At 40.9% G+C, this 18,163-nt stretch overlaps 2 protein-coding genes across 3 annotated transcripts; both read left to right on the top strand.

The window, feature by feature from the left end:
* The first annotated feature begins 19 nt into the window (after window positions 1-19).
* Window positions 20-10,314, top strand: LOC118421864. The gene is made up of 4 exons (XM_035829367.1): window positions 20-260; window positions 436-594; window positions 6,243-9,075; window positions 10,234-10,314. Exons 1-4 carry the CDS (start codon window positions 31-33, stop codon window positions 10,312-10,314), a joined length of 3,303 nt encoding a protein of 1,100 aa, XP_035685260.1. The 5' UTR covers window positions 20-30.
* On the top strand, window positions 9,598-18,071 carry LOC118420408. 2 transcript variants are annotated; one of them, XM_035827185.1, is made up of 11 exons: window positions 9,598-9,872; window positions 10,196-10,378; window positions 11,005-11,136; window positions 11,439-11,566; window positions 12,289-12,428; window positions 12,711-12,799; window positions 13,594-13,707; window positions 14,818-14,934; window positions 15,440-15,560; window positions 15,863-15,961; window positions 16,271-18,071. In XM_035827185.1, exons 6-11 carry the CDS (start codon window positions 12,765-12,767, stop codon window positions 16,388-16,390), a joined length of 606 nt encoding a protein of 201 aa, XP_035683078.1. In that variant the 5' UTR covers window positions 9,598-9,872; window positions 10,196-10,378; window positions 11,005-11,136; window positions 11,439-11,566; window positions 12,289-12,428; window positions 12,711-12,764; the 3' UTR covers window positions 16,391-18,071. The 2 variants fall into 2 exon arrangements, with proteins under 2 accessions (XP_035683078.1, XP_035683079.1); XM_035827186.1 differs by having other exon boundaries at window positions 9,598-10,378; window positions 11,005-11,130.
* The last annotated feature ends 92 nt before the right edge of the window (window positions 18,072-18,163 follow it).

Here is an 18,163-nt window from a genome sequence, read left to right as displayed (position 1 = left end):
CGCCAGTCATAAACTTGAATGTACTTATTCATGTACCTTACACAAAAAAACAACGCCTTTGGTCACATGACTTCCGGCGTGTGTCTCTCTCTTTCCCGCCGAATCTTGCTCAACTCGGTCGGTTGCAGGAATACCTCCCAAGGTCGCGCCCCAAAATCTTGCAAAATGGCACCGAAACATCCCTGCACGAAGTGCTCCAAGCAGTGTACATTGAAGGAAGACTGCCTTAAGTGCACAAATTGTAATCTGTGGAGTCATGGGTAAGTCATTATTTTAAAATTTCGACTCAATTCTTGCATGTCCCCTGGTAACGTTACACTTATTTTGTGTAAGTTGTGACAGGGTTACCACATATCTTTGATATATATGAGTATGGCTTCAATTTTAACATTTAAATGTTTTTTGTCAACCTAATGATTGTTCTTGTCTTCGTAGGCAGTGCCTGGGCTTTGCAACCAGAGTCTTCAAGGCATGGAAGGCCAAGAACACAGGACTGTGTTTCCTTTGCCCGAACTGTGTGGGGCCGGAAACTGCCTTCCCTGGAGAGCCCGTCAGGTACTGCGACCGTTACAAAGCTTGTGATGCTTTGGCAAGGTATGAAAAATAATTCATTCTTTGATACAACTTTTTGCCCTACTGTGACAAATATTCAGTGCCAACCGCATCGTTTACTCATGAAAAGCCGTTGACCATTCGAATTGCAAGCGAGGTAGGACAGATTTGTTAAGTGTCCAATCAGAGAGCAGGATTCATAACACGCCCCCAAAATTGGCGCCAAAGTTCCAGGGACGAGGACTAGACTTGGATCCATGCGAAAACCATCTGTCGGTGGCTCGTGTTGTCAGAACAGAACAGAATTACACTGTAATCTACTTGCAACATGCACAGTAAATAAATGCTTTGAGTTATGAGCTACTAAATGCACCCAATACGTTGACTACATTACTTTATTTCATTCTGTCTTCAACAACCTCATCATGTTGTCCCATTCAACATATGATCTGGAAAACAAAAACCCTTATGTTCACTCAATGACATTATATCTCATATAACGACGGTTCAATCTAAGAATTTGATTGTATCACCAGACAATATTATACCTCAAATTTTGTGCATTTATATACACTTGAAGTTGTTAAAAAGATAAATTGAATAAATTCCATAGTACAGTCAAACCTGCCCATCCAACCAACTCCATCCACCAACCAACTCCATCCACCAACCAACTCCAGTCAACAACCACTCTGAGACAGTCCCGTCCTATTTTGCATGGTGATGGTCCTCTTTTAAACAAGCAACTGCTTACCCCAACCAGCAACCACATTTTTGCAGTCCCTAGGGGTCTTTCATACCCCTCTCAACAACCAAGATTGAGAGACAGTCGCTGTGTCTGATCCATCCCAGCAGCAACGATTTCAAAATGAGTACTTCTGTAAGCTCTGACATTTGCATCAGAAACAATTTTGATCCACACTAAACCTCACAACAATAACACCATGTAAACATCAGTAAAAATCTGTTAGAAATAATGTCGTTAACAGATTTTTAATGTTTTTCAACTCTAACATGCCAGTGAAAATCAGGGAAGCATATCAGTGTGCACATCAGTGGGAATTTTGACATACTGATAGAGAAACTAAAAGAGCTTGTTTTGGCTGTTTAAGGAACAGACAACTTTTGTTTGATTGACAGATAAACACAGCTCTGATTGTTAAACAATGGTTTCTTGAAATTAGTTTACATAACAACATGGAGACTAATAGTTGTCAATGCATAATTTGGACATCTTGTAGTACGAATGTAACATTACTTGTAAACACACCAATTCAGCATGTTTTCTTGTAACATTTTTTTATTATTTTGTATTTCTTTGCTCAGTTGAATTGAATATACTCTTTGGGGGTCAAAACTTTATCAGTACGACTTTTTTATAAGTAACAATAATACATTACATATACAAGCAGATGCCTATGGTAATTTTTATACCAACCAGCCAACCGACCCCAGTTTTATCCAACAACCAACTCCAGTCAACAACCATATTTCCTTGGTCTCTTGAGTGGTTCTTGAATACAAGTTTGACTGTACTTCAGTTTTCATATGAGTCTGCTATGTTGGACTTTGTCGAAGGCTTTAGTGAAATCAAGTATTGCTAGATGAGTAGATCCACCTGTCTTTTATTGTTTAGTGTCATCATAATGGTTTATTTCTTATCCAACTGCACGATACAGGTAGCAGGGTCAGTAAGACCCTGAATTGCTGCCGTGTTACATTTAAAAAAGATACAGGAACAATTGTTAAAAATACTATATATACAGTTAAGAATGACATTGCTGTGCCGAATTACCGTTAAACATTATATATAATAAAAAAGTTTAACAATTATCTGAAACCGATATTGCACATGATTTCATAAAAGCAATGTACGCCGGTAAGTGGCCTTTACAGGTAGCTGTGTCATGACGTCATGAGAGGATATTGTTTTCGTTCAGTAGTCGTACAATATACGGGGCGGTGCTGTTTCTAAATCGTTCAGTTCTGGTTTTTATTACCCCTTCCCCATGATGATTCTGCAGGCCCTCTTTTGTGTGGTTTCGAGCTGCCATGACTGTTAGTCCAAGACTCCAAACCGGGGCTGCATATTCCAGTACTGGCCTCACATAATACCCTATCTGGTCTATAGGCAAAGGAAAGACACATTACTTACCTGTATAATGCCCTGTCTAGTCCATAGGCAAAGGAAAGACACCTTACTCACCTGTATAATACCCTATCTGGTCTATAGGCAAAGGAAAGTTGTACGGTGTCTTACCTGGTCTGTAATCAAAGGAAATACACGTTACTGAACTGTACGGTGTCTTACCTGGTCTTTAATCAAAGGAAATACACGTTACTCACCTGTACGGTGTATTACCTGGCCTGTTATAAAAGGAAACACACCTTACTCACCTGTACGGTGTCTTAACTGGTCTGTTATAAAAGGAAATACACCTTACTCACCTGTACGGTGTCTTAACTGGCCTGTTATAAAAGGAAACACACCTTACTCACCTGTATGGTGTCTTAACTGGCCTGTTATAAAAGGAAACACACCTTACTCACCTGTACGGTGTCTTAACTGGCCTGTTATAAAAGGAAACACACCTTGCTCACCTGTACGGTGTCTTAACTGGCCTGTTATAAAAGGAAACACACCTTACTCACCTGTATGGTGTCTTACCTGGTCTGTAATCAAAGGAAACACACCTTACTCACCTGTACGGTGTCTTACCTGGTTAGTAATCAAAGGAAATACACGTTACTCACCTGTATGGTGTCTTACCTAGTGTCTGTTATCAAAGGAAACACAGGTTACTCACCTGTATGGTGTCTTACCTAGTCTGTAGTCAAGGAAACACACCTTACTCACCTGTACGATGTCATACCTGGTCTGTTATAAAAAGAAACACACCTTACTCACCTGTACGGTGTCTTACCTTGCCTGCTATAAAAGTTTACAGGCATTCAAACTACAACACAATGCTTAATGTGTTAACAAACTACTACAGTGTGTGTTCCGCGATGAACTGTCGCTCTATCTCCTATTTTCATGAGGAAACGGCCTGGAAGTTGTCTGAGAGACCGGAAAGGCTGTGCTGCTCACACCGTACCAGTTATACGTCACGGGTCAGAGGTTACTGGTATTTAAACATCAGACTGTTACAATCTATCACTGACCGTGTCAAGCGACTGTTGGAAAATGATAGTAAACACAGGTGCGATGTCACTGACTGTCATTTTGATGAACCACATATTTGGTCTAGCCCACATGCTTTGGCCTTGCAACATTTTTTCTACACCATAAGTAGAAATTTCTATATGTTCCATAGGAGGGGTGCAGGGGTTCCTTCTTCTGCTGTGAATACACTTTGAAAATGTGAACTGAGTGCCTCTGCTTTTTTCTCAATGCCACTTACAATGGTTCTCCTCACCTTTAGAGTGGCTACCCCAACAAGGTGTCTCCTCAGGCATTATATGTATGACCAGAATATTTTGGGTTTGTCAGTTATTTATAGCTTCTCCCAGTATGACTGCCACATATTTTGAGTCAATGAGTGTGCTGTTCTTATGTTTTTAGGACTCTTTTCTTTACTTCCTTAAGCTTGTACTTATTCCAGTCTTCGTCAAGCCCCGTTCTTTTACTTTTATTGTAAAGACGTTGTTTCTTCTGGCAGTGTCTTCTTAAGTTTCTGTTAAACCAGGGCAAGTTGTATATGCTTGATGAATTTTTACTAGGAATGTGCTTTTAATTTGGGTCATTGTGTGCTTCATTTTTCCCTTGAAGTCATCCCATTTCCGTGTCACTGCCATGTCTTTTGCTCTCAGGTTAAAGTTTTTTTTGCATAGTCCTCAAGGTAATTCTTGATAGCCTTCCAGGGCTCGAAATATCACCCACATATGCAGGTTAATGCAGGTAAAATTTCAGCTGTGCAGGTATTTCTGGTGTCTACCTGCACCTAACCTGCACTGGTCTATGTACTGGGTTTTATACATCACTATTAGCTGTCCGATGATGGACAAAACATGTAAGTGTATGTGGATTCAGTGGTCGAAATACTTTTTTCCAGTGTTCTGCAATATTGCAGAATGTCAAAATTTTGTTCTGCAATTTTGAAATATTTTCTGCAAATACAGAAGCCTCCATATATTCTTCTCGACGAGCTACTACAGCTTGAAGTATACCAATTAATTCATAAATGTACTTAGTCTAGTTATTATCACACCCACTTCCAAACAACATGCTAATAAACCGTACACCAAATAAGCAACAGGATATGATTTTTGGAAACAATCAGATGTTTCAGGTACCATCCACTATACAGTTTGCATAGTACACTAACCATGAATTGATATGCAAAGAAGATGAAGACAAATTTTTGGTAGTACAATAGGAAACAAAAGTAAGACAAAGTCAAGACAACATACAGGTACTAAATTAAAATGTGTTGTAGGGGTGAGAATGCCACTAGTTTGCTAGCATATTAAGAACCATTGAATCCCAAGCCTGATTTTTTTCATTCTGCAAAATTGCAGATTGTTTAATTTTTCTTCTGCAATCTTGAAAATCCTTCTGCAAATTGCAGACTGCAGATGGGTATTTCGAACACTGGGATTGTTACTAGCTGCATTGACTGTTACCACCTATTTAACGGAAAACTGTACATAGAAGGCGGAACCCTTCCAAACTTCTGCGAATGGAACCAACGGCTGGGCTCAGAATTACTATATATATCCTAAACCTTCCTGCCAGGAGGGAAACCTCTCATTTTGACACTGACCGTCTTGGTGGGTAGACCAGTGACCTTGATAGTTGAAAGCAATTGTACAAAACAGTCACCACTATGTTTTCAGAGTGCACATGAATATTCATTTGTGAAGTGTCTTTGCACTTACAGCAGTGGAACAATTATAGCTCCTTGTTGACATGTGTGTTCGAATAATTGAGTTTTCACTATGGGCATAAGTTTTCACTATGGGCACAATTTTTTTCCTAGCATCGATCATTATTTTTCTAGTGTTTTTATTTCTTTGTATTGATTTCCATGTCTACATATACACTACAATTCTCGCATGCATGTATGTTACTTCCATGGACAAATGTTGTAACTATCATCTTTATAACGTTAGCTCTGGGTCTGAGGAGATAAAATGCTGGTCTCTGTGGTCCGCCGCTGGACATTTGTAATAATTTGTCAGGTTACCCCTGTATCATCTTTGGGGAAAGTGCCCGTCTGATCTTTTTTCAGATCTCATCCTTTGATAATGTCACCATGACGTTACGACGCAATGTATATCGTGTATACTTATCTATTCCATATAGACTATTATGATAATAGGTGCATGTATGACATTAGAAATTAGTCCTTTATTTAGCACTGGTCATAATGATTCCACCATAAGATAGTCCCTCAAAGTGCAGGATATGTGACATTTATCAGTGAAGGAGTATGATAACGAACTTGCGGGAGCGCATTTGCCTCTCACAGCGTCCCGAGCACAACTGAGCGGACCCGGAAGCGGCGCGCTCTTTTACGCTGTACTGTGTTCTATAGAGCAGGGTAATGGAGTATTACTGGTACAGAAAGAACAGTTTTACGTTTAAGTATTAAAAAATAGCAATTGTTTCTCAACAACTGTACTGATACTACTCTCTCAACTAAGGTCCAACGTTCTAACATTCCTACTCATTTTGTGTCTTCTAGATTGGGAACTGTGGCTGGTTTCCCACCTTCCAGTGTGGCCTTCAAGCAGGGTGTGTCCAACGAGTTGCTGCTGCAGGAGACTTACAATGTCTACATGCCTGAACGTCCTCTTGTCGTTGACCATAGCAACAGCCATGTTGACATTACAGCTACAGAGGTGCTGAAGGAGTTCCATCCTGTCATGCTCCGTAGCCATGAGCCTTTGCGTGTTGCTGGCGATGGTAACTGCCTGTTTCGTGCCCTGTCACTTGGATTGTTCGGTAAGGAGGACTACCACGTGCTCATCCGCCTTTTGACGGCGCTGGAGATCTTCTCCTACCAGGCATACTACGACTTCAAGGACCCCAACAACATCGACCTTGTCAAAGATGATCGTGTTGAGAAGCCTGACTACGAGAAACTGTTGAAGACCGTCACAGGTGTTTCTGATGGTGGTTACAGTTATCAGGTAACCGTGTATGCCGCCAGTGCGGCACTCGGAGTTGCCATTCAAACATACCTGCCACCAACCGGATTGAACATGGAGCTTGCGTCGGATCCCCACACCCGCAAGGTCCATGGCCGTGGAGTTCGTCCCACAAGTGATACAGCTGTGACTGTGATGTGGACTCAGGCTGGGTTTGCTAAAGGCCACAACTTCCATGCTGACCACTTTGTTGTGCTAAAACCTCGGGATGCTATTGACAGTTACAACCTCGTGTCTGGCCCCGAAGATGAAGAAGGCAGTGAGCCAGAGGTAGCCCCCAGCTTGTCATTCTTGTCCCCAGGCAGTCAAGACTCTGACCCTTCACCGCTACCCTCCCCAGAGTCCATCAGTGATGAATCGACTACCCTCACTGACCTGCTAGAGGTAATGTCAAATGTTGGTGATGAGGGTGACGGTTCTGAGGGAAGTGTCAATCTTGACATGTATGACATAGATTATCCTGCCACGCCTTCGGAGGGCAGCAGTGATGATGATGAAGATGACACACCTGTGTCCACTGCAGCTGGAGGCCACAGCCTACCAAAACCAGGTACTTACCTGTCCAGTGATGACCTGTTTGACATCTTGACAGACGTGGAAGTCACACCTCTGGAGTGCATCCCGCCAGGACAAAAGCAGGATTGCTACTTTGTCTTTGACAATACAGCTAACGTACAACGCCAGGAAAGCCACCAGACGGTTCGCAAATGCGATGATAGTGGAGCTTGGAAAAGTGGTGGACCAACTAACAGGCACGTCTTCGTGCATGTTGCAGGTTCTCGAACAACTGAGGTTAAGCTCGAGGATGGACTGTACGGGACTGTCTATCGGAAACGTATCCGAGGTGGCCGTCGGCTTCCTATCTTTACAGCCTTGCAGCCTCAGCCCCAGCCTGATCAGGTTTTTGTGTTGCACCGTGCGTATTCCTATCACACGAATAGCCAGGAGTACAAACGCCGCATTTCCTGGATTACCCAGGACAACACAGAGTTACCAAAGATTGCTGTTGCTGAGTACCTGGGCAGATTTCCTGGTCGCAAGCCCCATGGACGCAGCAGAAACATCAACCCTCGAGAGTACCTCCGCACCGATCCAGTTCTGCTCGACAAGGTCAAGAGCAAAGCACAGTTCCAGCCTCCCAAGCGGATTTGGCAGGAACTCTATAACAAGGAAATGAAGCTGGATGGTCTAAGCTCTACCAGGCAGATTGTAAATGCCAAGCACCGTGAGACCAAGAAACAGCAGCAAACCCACGGGAGCTATGCAAACTTTGCTGACCACATTCAAAATGTGCAGTCAATGACAAAGACACACGGCCACTTTGTAAGGAGTGTGAAGGTTATGAGCAACAAGGTCCCCACTGTAACCTTGTACACTGACCAACAAATCCAGGACATGAAACGCTTTTGTTGTGCAGCTCAGCCGGCACAAGGTGCAGTGCTCGGATTTGACAAGACCTTCAACCTGACAAAAGTTCATGTAACTGTTGGTGTTTTCAAGCACTTGGCTGTGAAAAGAAGGAAAACAGGTAACCACCCCATCTTCATTGGACCCATGTATCTGCATGACAATTCTGACATGGGTACCTACTACGATTTCTTTGCAGAGTTGTCGGCAAAACTGCATGATGCACCCTCTCCACCTGTGCTTGGGTCAGATGATGAAGGAGGCTTGCGGAATGGCATGAAGAAGGCCTTTCCAATGTCATGCAGTCTTTGCTGTACGCGGCATCTCAAGGAAAACATTAAAGCCCAACTTGTAAAGATTGGTGTGCCTGAGGCTGAAGTAAAAAATATCAAAAAGGCCCTCTTTGGAAAGGAAGGCGTGAGTCATTCTGATGACGAAAAGCAATTCAGGAGCAGGATTGCCAAATGCAGAGCGTACTACATGGAACATGCACCACAGTTTGACACGTATTTCAAACGTTATGTGGCACAGCCAATGGAGGACAACTTCAACACAAGAGTTAAATGTCCCTGGACAGCCTCCTTTGGCAACTGGACCAACAATAACTGCGAAAGTATCAACAGCGTCCTGAAGCGGGCGGTGGACAGGAAAACTCTTTCTCTGACAGACCTGGTTGTCACGCTTGAAAAGCTTGTCAAATCACAGTATGATGACTTGCGACTTGCACTGGCGGGACAGGGCGACCTTGTACTGTGCCAACCGTACGCTCGCTTCTATAAGTCCATCGATGTCTGGACCACAATGGACACAGACTCACGCAATGATCATTTTGCGCAGTTCATGAAGTACAAGGTCGATAAAAGTACCTCAGTTTCAACTGATGGAAGGTTACGAGTCACCACACCAAATTCCCGTGGTGGCAAGAAACCAGGTCAGAACAAAAGGAACTGCTGTGCCAAAGTACTTCCTTGTCTTCATGGACTTGTGAAGGAAACATTGCAACAAGTACTTCCTTGGCTAGACTTGTGAAGGAAATCATGCAAAAAGTACTTCCTTGTCTTCATGGACTTGTGAAGGAAACATTGCAACAAGTACTTCCTTGGCTAGACTTGTGAAGGAAATGTTGCAAAAAGTACTTCCTTGTCTTCATGGACTTGTGAAGGAAACATTGCAACAAGTACTTCCTTGGCTAGACTTGTGAAGGAAATGTTGCAAAAAGTACTTCCTTGTCTTCATGGACTTGTGAAGGAAACATTGCAACAAGTACTTCCTTGGCTAGACTTGTGAAGGAAATGTTGCAAAAAGTACTTCCTTGTCTTTCTGGACTTGTGAAGGAAATTTTGCAACAAGTACTTCCTTGTTGTTCTGGACCTGTGAAGGAAATGTTGCAAAAAGTAGTCTGTTTCCAATGTGTCTGTCTTGTTTTTTCTGTCTATGTGTTTGTCTGTCTATGGACATAATTTGCATAATTGCAGTTGCCATAATACCTTTGTCATTTATGGTAAAAGTGCACTCTGTTAGAAGTAAGAATTCCTTTGTAACATTACTTATCAAATGTAAAGTTTAACATTGCATTCAGTCAAAAGACTTGTGTATATGTATAATTTTTGTAATCTAGGTGCAAAAGCTCAGCTTTGCAAACCTTGTGGTAGATACATTTTACTTGCATAATCCAAGACAAAAGATAAAACAAGACATGAAGACATGATGCCTCTTAAGGCTTTCATCTGAGAGGGATTCCCATCTACTCGGTTAAGGTGGGTACAGTAGCAGAATATGTTCTGTTGTAAGCATGTAGCCTGGTTATGGATGATTATTTTGCACCCAAAACATTTGCGCCTGGTTCAGTTGCTGTTTCAAATCTACTAGTACCTAATGGGAAATCCCATAAAGATGATAAGGACATTGTATTTCTGTAAAAGGTAAAAGTATTCACAATTTTTAAGCAATTGAAGAGTATTGCCAGCATTTTCAATAGCTTGCCTGTCCGTTCCAGTGAAAATGCATGCAGCGCACACTCCAGGGAATATATAACCTGTATAATGATTGTGTATAGATCATTTTGTTTTATTTTCAACAGAGATGGTGACTGATTGCCAAAAGCTGCACCTTGTCCAGATCACCGTGGCAATGAAGTTCCTGTTACAGTTGTGTGCCATTCCTGACTCAGGCCCAAAGAGCCTGGACCTGGGCCGCTAATTCAGTAAAGTGGAGATCCTGCAGCCCTCCAACAGTACAACCTGACGTGAGAGGCTGACGTCAGGTAGGGAGTGAGGCCAATACTGCACACCACTATATAACACCATAAACTCCGTACCAAGATTTGAAGTGACACAACGTGGCATTACAACTACTTCATTCTTGTCTTATAGAAGTGAACTAGTGGAACAACAACATGTTTGCCTATTTTGTTCTACATGACCATCCCCGAAGAGAAAAAAAAATTGCATTTTTCTGAAATCATGAGCGCGCTGATGTCATCTATAAAATTTATTTCCTGTGGCCAAAGTAGAGCTGTAGGCAGTAAATAGTAAAACCTTAAGTCATTTTGCATGTTTCATTGCACAGTAGAAGCCAGTTAATTGCACCGCGGAAAATCGCACAATTCGGTTCATTGCACGAAATCCCCAAAGCCAAGGGTGGTGCGGTTCAAGTTAATAACTTGTTGCACCATTCGAATAATTGCACGAAAAGCACTGGCAAATGGGGTCTGCAATTAAGCGGCTTGTAACTGTATAAGTGTATGACCAGTAAAATCGATGGAGTTGGGTCTTTAATCTTATTAAAGGCTTAGACTGTGGGATTGGTTACATTGCGAGAAGAAAAGCTTCGTAGGTCTGTTTTTTGCTTGATGTATTGATATTAAACTGTTTGTCTCCTTCGCCACAGGTGGAATTGGGTATGGCAACAGCATCCTCCATAGGTCTGTAAGTGCTGAGGTGTGACAAAGAACAAGGCCAATTTTGAGTCTTTCATGAAGCTCATCCAGGACCATGCTCACATGGATGAGAACAGGTGCAGGTAATTTTCAATGTTTCTTGCACCAGTGCAGGTATTTCGAGCCCTGCATGAGTTAATAATATGTAGGCACTACTGTTCTCATCATCAATAAAGTCAAGTCAAGTATTAAGTCTACATTATAGAGGGGTGTGTTTATACCTTCCATTGCAATATGCAGTCCGTGGCAACTATTCTGGAGTTTAGTTCACTGTGTGGTACTTGTCTAGTTACATTTACAACTTCTAAGCTCTTTCCTGAGTTTGATGATGTTTAAAGTTTTGTTGGTTATTGAGAGATCTTAACACATCTGAATTAATTCTCAGATAACAGTGCAGCTATGAAGAGGAAGTTCTGGACACACACCATTGTCCATCATGATGCCCCCATACAGCTTCCACCTCAGTGAGTGAGCGATGTGGTTTCAATTGGATCCATGAGTTAAGCACAACAGGTTCGTAGACTGGTAACACCGTTTTGCTTACTTAGTCTAATTTCATACGATACTGTAAATAATTCCCAAGTTAGAGGTATATTTTAGCTTATGTTTATTTCAGCTGTGCACATGATGTACATGTATATGTGGCCTAAGTGTCAGACAACCTAATATCATTGTACGGTTGCATTTAGAGATCCAGTGAAGTTACAGCTGCTATTGCAAACCTTCCAATGTTGAATAGATATACAGACACCACCTATAACGTGAAGCTCAATAATAACTAAGCATTGCCAGAAACCCCTATGTAGACCCTCTTTTCAGATTGGACAGGGCTTTCCGCCCCATTTTCCTGTCTGACATCTCCATTAGAAAGTAAGTGGCAGGAAAATTTCATATTCACCTTGGTGTATTATTGCAGCCAGTAAGTGCCCAAACTGAGTTATGAGGCTGTTAAACGTGCTAGACACGGGACCCCCCTTTTACATGTATTTTCCTGCCAAAAGACGAATGCAAACCCTTACAATACGTATGAGTTGAGCCGACTGGGATAGAACTCGGATCCATGGAATTGGATACAGTTGGCCAGGCAGCGGTGGTTGCTTAACCGCTTTGCCACAGAAACAAAAGTCATGGAAGTCCTAACCTGCTTTGTAAACTCTTCTTCTCCCAAGACTTGTGTTTTCTAGTGTGTTCCACTACTTGAATATCTATTGTTTCTCATTGTGCACTATAATTAGAAGATCAATGGAGTTGAGCTTTGCACTGATGTACAGCAACAATGTACGAGGGATGATGAAAAGCTTATTTTCTTCTTGGAGAAGGCGGACCCCATCTTTAAAGTAGACTGCACTTCCAACATCTGCATAGCTGCCGACATGTAAGTGAAGAATGCTAAATTAAATACTCAGTAGATATAGTTTATATGAGTTAGATATAAGTTAGTACATTTATTCAATTTAAAACTAGTTGCAGTTTTGCAAATCTGTTAACAAATACTCCATACTTACCCCTGAATCATACACTCCCTCTCCACTACACATGGAACCTTTTTTCTACAGAAGCTTTGGGTATACAGAAGCCTAATGTTGGTCATACCTTGAAAGTGCAGTTTTAAGTGAATACAAGAAACCAATTGTTACTAAAGTTTCTCCCTGTACAGCAACCCCTGGTCCAGGTGGCCTACTGGTGTGTTGGGGAGTATGGATATCTTCTTATGTCAGGTCAGGTGGAGAAGAAGAGCCTCTTCAGGTGAGTCCCTGCCTTCAGGAATGTGTCTTTAAGACCCACCAGCATCTTAAAGTATGGTGGGATGAAGCTTTGAACAACCGTTATTTTGAGAAGGCATTTTAATTATAGGTATAAGTAGTGAATGTTTAACTAGCAGTGATGGAGTAATTGTGGAAGGATGAGCAAATATGGTTGCCACTGGAATAATGTTTACCACTGTAATTTTGTGTAAAACTGTTTTTCTCATGCAAATGTGCCACTGTCCTTACAAGCGTTTAGTAATGGAAGTTATTGCATATGTGAGTGTATAGCACTAAAGTAATATTGGTGACATGTACAACAGAAGTGACCAAGATTTCTCACTATGCAGGTGACAGAAGTTGTCAGGTTTTAGACATACTGAAGAAAATTATAAAAAGTTCTGGTTCGACAGCTGTCAAAAAATCCTTCACACTGACTGCAGTGATGAAGCTCAGCACATGCTTTACACAGACAATATATACCGTAAGTTACACACTGTCAGGTATATCAGCTAACCATCATGGATTGAACCAATGTAGTGTCATGATAAAAACACATTCAGAAGTCTGAATAAGTATGAGAGTCTAGGTTACAAAGGAATTTGAGAGGCTTTTGGCAAGCAAGAAATAGAAAACTGGGCATCACAAGCTCACAGTTACAGACCTTGTAGTTCAAGCTAACCCGTATATTCTCTTCGCATTGTATGTCTGAAATGGTGCAGTACACTAACAAGGCAGCTGGTGGCTCTCTTGATTGTTCATGTTTTAATCTCTAGCATGCTGTTCTTCCCTTAGGTCTGGTCTAGATGCCAAGGTAGGAAGTAAAGGAGAGGGAGAAGCAAACACAAATGGAGAGAACACGACAGTTTCACCTCCTGCAAGGCCTAAGCAGCTGTCAAACAGGAAGAGGTCAGTATTCTAACCATCAAATGTTCAATCGAGTCAGATTTATACTCCTGTAAAGGTCTGAAGTAGCTTTATAGGCTTGTTCTTGTGGACATGAGTTAACAACTTCTTTTGTAACGGCATGTAGCATGCGTAGTCCGGTGGATAGCGGCACTGCCTTTGGAACTAGAAGACATGAGCTTGATTCCGTCTGTGTCACTCACCAGACATGCACACTACTGGAAAGGGTTGCAGTCTACTGTCCATTGTGCTTGTCAAAAAAAGAGCTAGGGGATTACTTCCCTGGAACAATGAACCTGTACATAGTGTCTTTCTTTTCTGTCACGACCAGTGGAAGACTAGCTCTTCAGTTAGCTAAAACTGGATCGAGACCACTTTCATTTTCCTTGAACAGTACAACAAATCCTAACGATTGCTGTTTGCCAACAAATCCTAAGATTGCTGTTTGCCTGCCCTACAGGGTAATGCATTGCTGGACTTCTTAGGGGGAGGGCCAAGCCCTGCCCCAGCAGGCTTTTAGCTAGGATTTTATTACAGGGTGTCCAAAGTTATTGGTGAGTCGTGGTAAGTGACTATTGCAGGGGGGTCTGGGGCATCCACCTTCCATGGTGCAGAGTTTTTGATGATTTTAAGTCAAAATAGTGCATTCTAAGGTATCTTACGAGGTAAAAATACTGTTACGGAGGTCACAGTAGAAGACTGTCACCACAGATGACCTGGTAGCATCCCTGGTCAATCAGAATTTCATGTTCGTCAGAGAATCTGCTCCCCAGTGTAAGGGCGTCCAGCACATCAGATTTCTTGTTATTCTAAGAAAAGGGCGTCCAGATGACGCCTTGACAGGTGCCTGGCTAAAAGCCTGTGCCCCAGTCATCCCACTTGTGTAAAGGGCACAACCTAGAGGCATGTCAGAACAAGTCAGGACCTCTTGGTTTGGGGCTAAAAACCTTCACCATTATGCCACACGATGCCAAACAACCAGGCATAACTTGTTCAGACCATGTACTGATATAGCCACTTTTGTACATAGCCCATTGATGTATAAATATGGGTGATTGGATGAACAAATTCCATTACAAGTCTTCAATTTGCAGTCGATCTATGCCATTGCAGGTCCAGCTCCCATGGTGCCTGGTATGAGCGCCCCCCAGCCTCAGGTGGACATGTTGGGAGCCCTGATGGATGGTGTCACTCCACAACCAGCCATGCAAATGTCTGCCAACAACCTAGGTAACTATTACAACAACAGATACTCTCTCATTGGTTCATCTGCTCATTTTGTTGGACACATCTATAACATGAAGAAGTGAATGATTCGAGAGCAAAGCACTGAAGAAGCCACACAGTGAAACGTTTTTGCACGTTGGCTCGAATAAAGCTTCAAAATGTAGAATATGCGGCTCCAGCATCTTTTCTGAAGATGCGGCGTCAGAGTGTGCAGTAGGCTTAAAGTTGTCCTTTCTCACATACTCTAATGAATAAAGGACAAAGTTTTCCATTGACAACCATTGGATTAACATCAGTGGACGTGTTGGTGACTGCCACCTTTTTCAAAGCAATAAGGACTGGTACTACTGCAAATTAATCTATTAAAATGTTGTTACATGTCTTCTTCTTTTCATCGTGCTCTGCAGTGTGCAACTAGTGTGGATATCATCTGATCTTAAACAGTTTTACACAGGTTGAGGGAAAGAAGCTAATGGGATACTGACCAGTCTGTGTATTGTGTTTCCAGGATCGAGTTCAGCTTCCAGAAGGACAACAGCAATGATAACGTAGTCATCATCACACTGACGGCCACCAACAGCACAGATACACCCATGCATGAGTTTGTGTTCCAGGCTGCAGTTCCAAAGGTATGTGACACTACCTTTGCTGAAAGGTGTTATTTTTTCAGAAACAGTTTCTAATGTATCTTGCAACATATCAAACCGATTTTGATGATTGTTTTGTAGGCAGTCATATGTTTGAGCAACTTGTCATACTGCTGTACACAATTTTTTTTCCAGGAGACTTAATGAAGGTGGTCTAACTTCTTGTAGCTAAATCCTCTCAAACTGCAACTCTGAAGTTTGTTAATTCAGCTGCAGAAATATGAAAAAGGATAAAAATGGGAGGAAATTGTTATGCTAACTTTGTCCTGTATTGCTTCCCATAGACATTCCAGCTTCAGCTCCAGTCACCATCTGGTAGTGTGGTTCCCGCATCCAACATAAGAGTGGTCACACAGGTCATCAAGATCCTCAACCCACAGAAAGTGAGTCAGGTTTTATTGTATGTATAATTCCCTATCAACAAGGCCTCAAAGTGATCTTGGGATCATGGAAAAGCAGGACTATCACCAAAGATTATGAACAGCTCATCAAAAAGCTGTCACAATAACATATTCTGAAGTCTACTAGACTTTTTGTGTCTTTGACATTTGTCAGACCATTTCAATGAAATTGAAACTGAAATCCTGTGTTGACCATGGACAAGTCCTTGGCAAAAAAAGACGGTTCTTGCAACATTTCAGTAACACTTTCTCTTTGTGGTTCTTACTTGTTTCTAATGTTTTATTTTTTAGGCACCAATCAGGAGAATAAAGTTGACGTACAACTACAAGGGAAACAATGTCAACGACATCGATGGGAGAAGTGAACAACTTTCCAGCAGCTCTGTGCCAATGACCCTAGCCTTACTGTAGTATATGAAATAGATAAATTATTAAGATAGTATCGGAAGTCTTGGTGATGAAAAGGCTCTGGGTCAATGACTTGTTGTACAGAGATCTGTTATACTTATAGTTAAACACTACTGACAAGTCTTTAATGTATCAATACAAGTAGACTCTAATGAAACAAGTTAATGATAAAGCTGTATATTTGTGCAGAAAAAGTAATGTATCTGTATCCAAATGTCCATGTTTAATGACTTAAAAACATTTGAACTCACACTTACTGAATAGCATTACATGTCAAAAATGCTCTTTTAGCGTCAATCCTAACATTTCCTAATGTACACAGTACCGATGGGCCTCAGGCCTATTTCAATGTATTGTTCTTTAATACTGCAAGCCCAGGACAGGACTTTCACAGTTGGCATGTACCATACAAGTTTCAAGGCATTATGCTTGTAGAGATGGGTAATGTGAAATGATCTGTGTTTTAGTTAAGAAGCAAGAAAAGTAGTGATAAAGGTGACAGTGGTTTGGGATGACAATTCCCAAAGTTATCAATGTTAACTGGCAACTATTATATTAAGAATCAGCTTTATGTGATGAATTTGCATAATTAAAGAATAAGATTTATGAATTTTCATAGTTGAAAATGTTACAGTTTATAAATTGTTGTGTGTGTTGTGTATGTATAGTATATCCATCTGAACATGAAAAAGAAAAGGTAATGGTAATTATTCTTTCAATTGCAAATTTGGATGACAGTTAATCGGTCTTTTACAAACAGACTTGTTAACTTAAAATAGTTAGTTAAAACATCCTGGTCTGGTAATGTTAGCCATTATATAGTACTTAGTGGTACAGTATAGTTGCATTGTGCATGAATGACTCTAGCGTAAAACTTAATTGTAGATACTGTAATTCACTTTGTCTTCTCGGTACCAAACTTTAACAGTGTGAGAAAATTCAACGTGTTCTCGGAACTAAATGTTAACGGTAAATGAATTCTTTGTTATACATAATTTATATAGTCACCAAGAATAATGATGTCACTGTGAAAACCTTGAACATAAAAGTACATTGAAGAAAAGAAGGAATTACAGTAATTGGCACACTAGCAATTAAGAATTTAAGGAATATATAGGCATACGTAAGTTTGTTGTCAATTTATTAAGAAGAGAAACAACAACTTGTTTGTAAATGTTAATAAAGGATACATTGTACAATTGAAATTTTCTACATCATAACTTGTTATAAAACAATTCATTTCTGTACTGAAGAGGAGCCCACTCATGCCATATTTCAGTATTTTATTAGGCTATTAATAGCATGTGTTCACATTTTTCTGCACACAATACTGTAAAAAATATCTAGGAAGTGAAATGAAATAAATGTTTGTATTTGAAAAAAGTTTGTACACACTGTAACAGATACTCATCTAAGCAACTCCTCATTGTAACAATGTTGCTGTAATAAATAAATGTAAGAAAAGTCTGCAGTTTGGTGAAGAGTTTTATTATAATGTAAATAGTTTTGTTAATAATAAGTAGCTATGTTTTACTAGTATTGGTTAACTGGGCCCCAGTCAGGTTTATAACACTTGTGTCTGAGCCTTGTTTGTTACATTAAATTATTATTGATTAATTGGGCACTGAGGTGAGGTAAATCAAGTTCCATATTTGCACTAATTTCCTCAAACAGAAGAAGAACACAGAAAAAAAGGACCACAATGTAAATATCAGTCAGATTATAGCACTATGAATTGAAAAACTTGTTCAGAATTCACTCTAAATAGTTGTATGA

This window comes from Branchiostoma floridae, chromosome 8 (assembly GCF_000003815.2).
Source record: "Branchiostoma floridae strain S238N-H82 chromosome 8, Bfl_VNyyK, whole genome shotgun sequence".
NCBI lineage: Eukaryota > Metazoa > Chordata > Leptocardii > Amphioxiformes > Branchiostomatidae > Branchiostoma > Branchiostoma floridae.
The sequence above is the reverse complement of the archived record's forward strand: the minus strand, read 5'-3'. Positions and strand labels throughout refer to the sequence as shown.

What these genes read in the sequence shown, in the direction of transcription:
- LOC118420408 (XM_035827185.1), top strand. Translation starts at nt 12,765, where the DNA reads ATGTCAGGTCAGGTGGAGAAGAAGAGCCTCTTCAG. An exon ending in AATGTCTGCCAACAACCTAG is followed by an intron (nt 14,935 to 15,439) that starts GTAACTATTACA and finishes TTGTGTTTCCAG; the next exon opens with GATCGAGTTCAGCTTCCAGA. An exon ending in AGATCCTCAACCCACAGAAA is followed by an intron (nt 15,962 to 16,270) that starts GTGAGTCAGGTT and finishes TTTATTTTTTAG; the next exon opens with GCACCAATCAGGAGAATAAA.
- LOC118421864 (XM_035829367.1), top strand. Translation starts at nt 31, where the DNA reads ATGTACCTTACACAAAAAAACAACGCCTTTGGTCACATGACTTCCGGC. An exon ending in GCTTGTGATGCTTTGGCAAG is followed by an intron (nt 595 to 6,242) that starts GTATGAAAAATA and finishes TGTGTCTTCTAG; the next exon opens with ATTGGGAACTGTGGCTGGTT. An exon ending in AAAGGAACTGCTGTGCCAAA is followed by an intron (nt 9,076 to 10,233) that starts GTACTTCCTTGT and finishes CACCTTGTCCAG; the next exon opens with ATCACCGTGGCAATGAAGTT.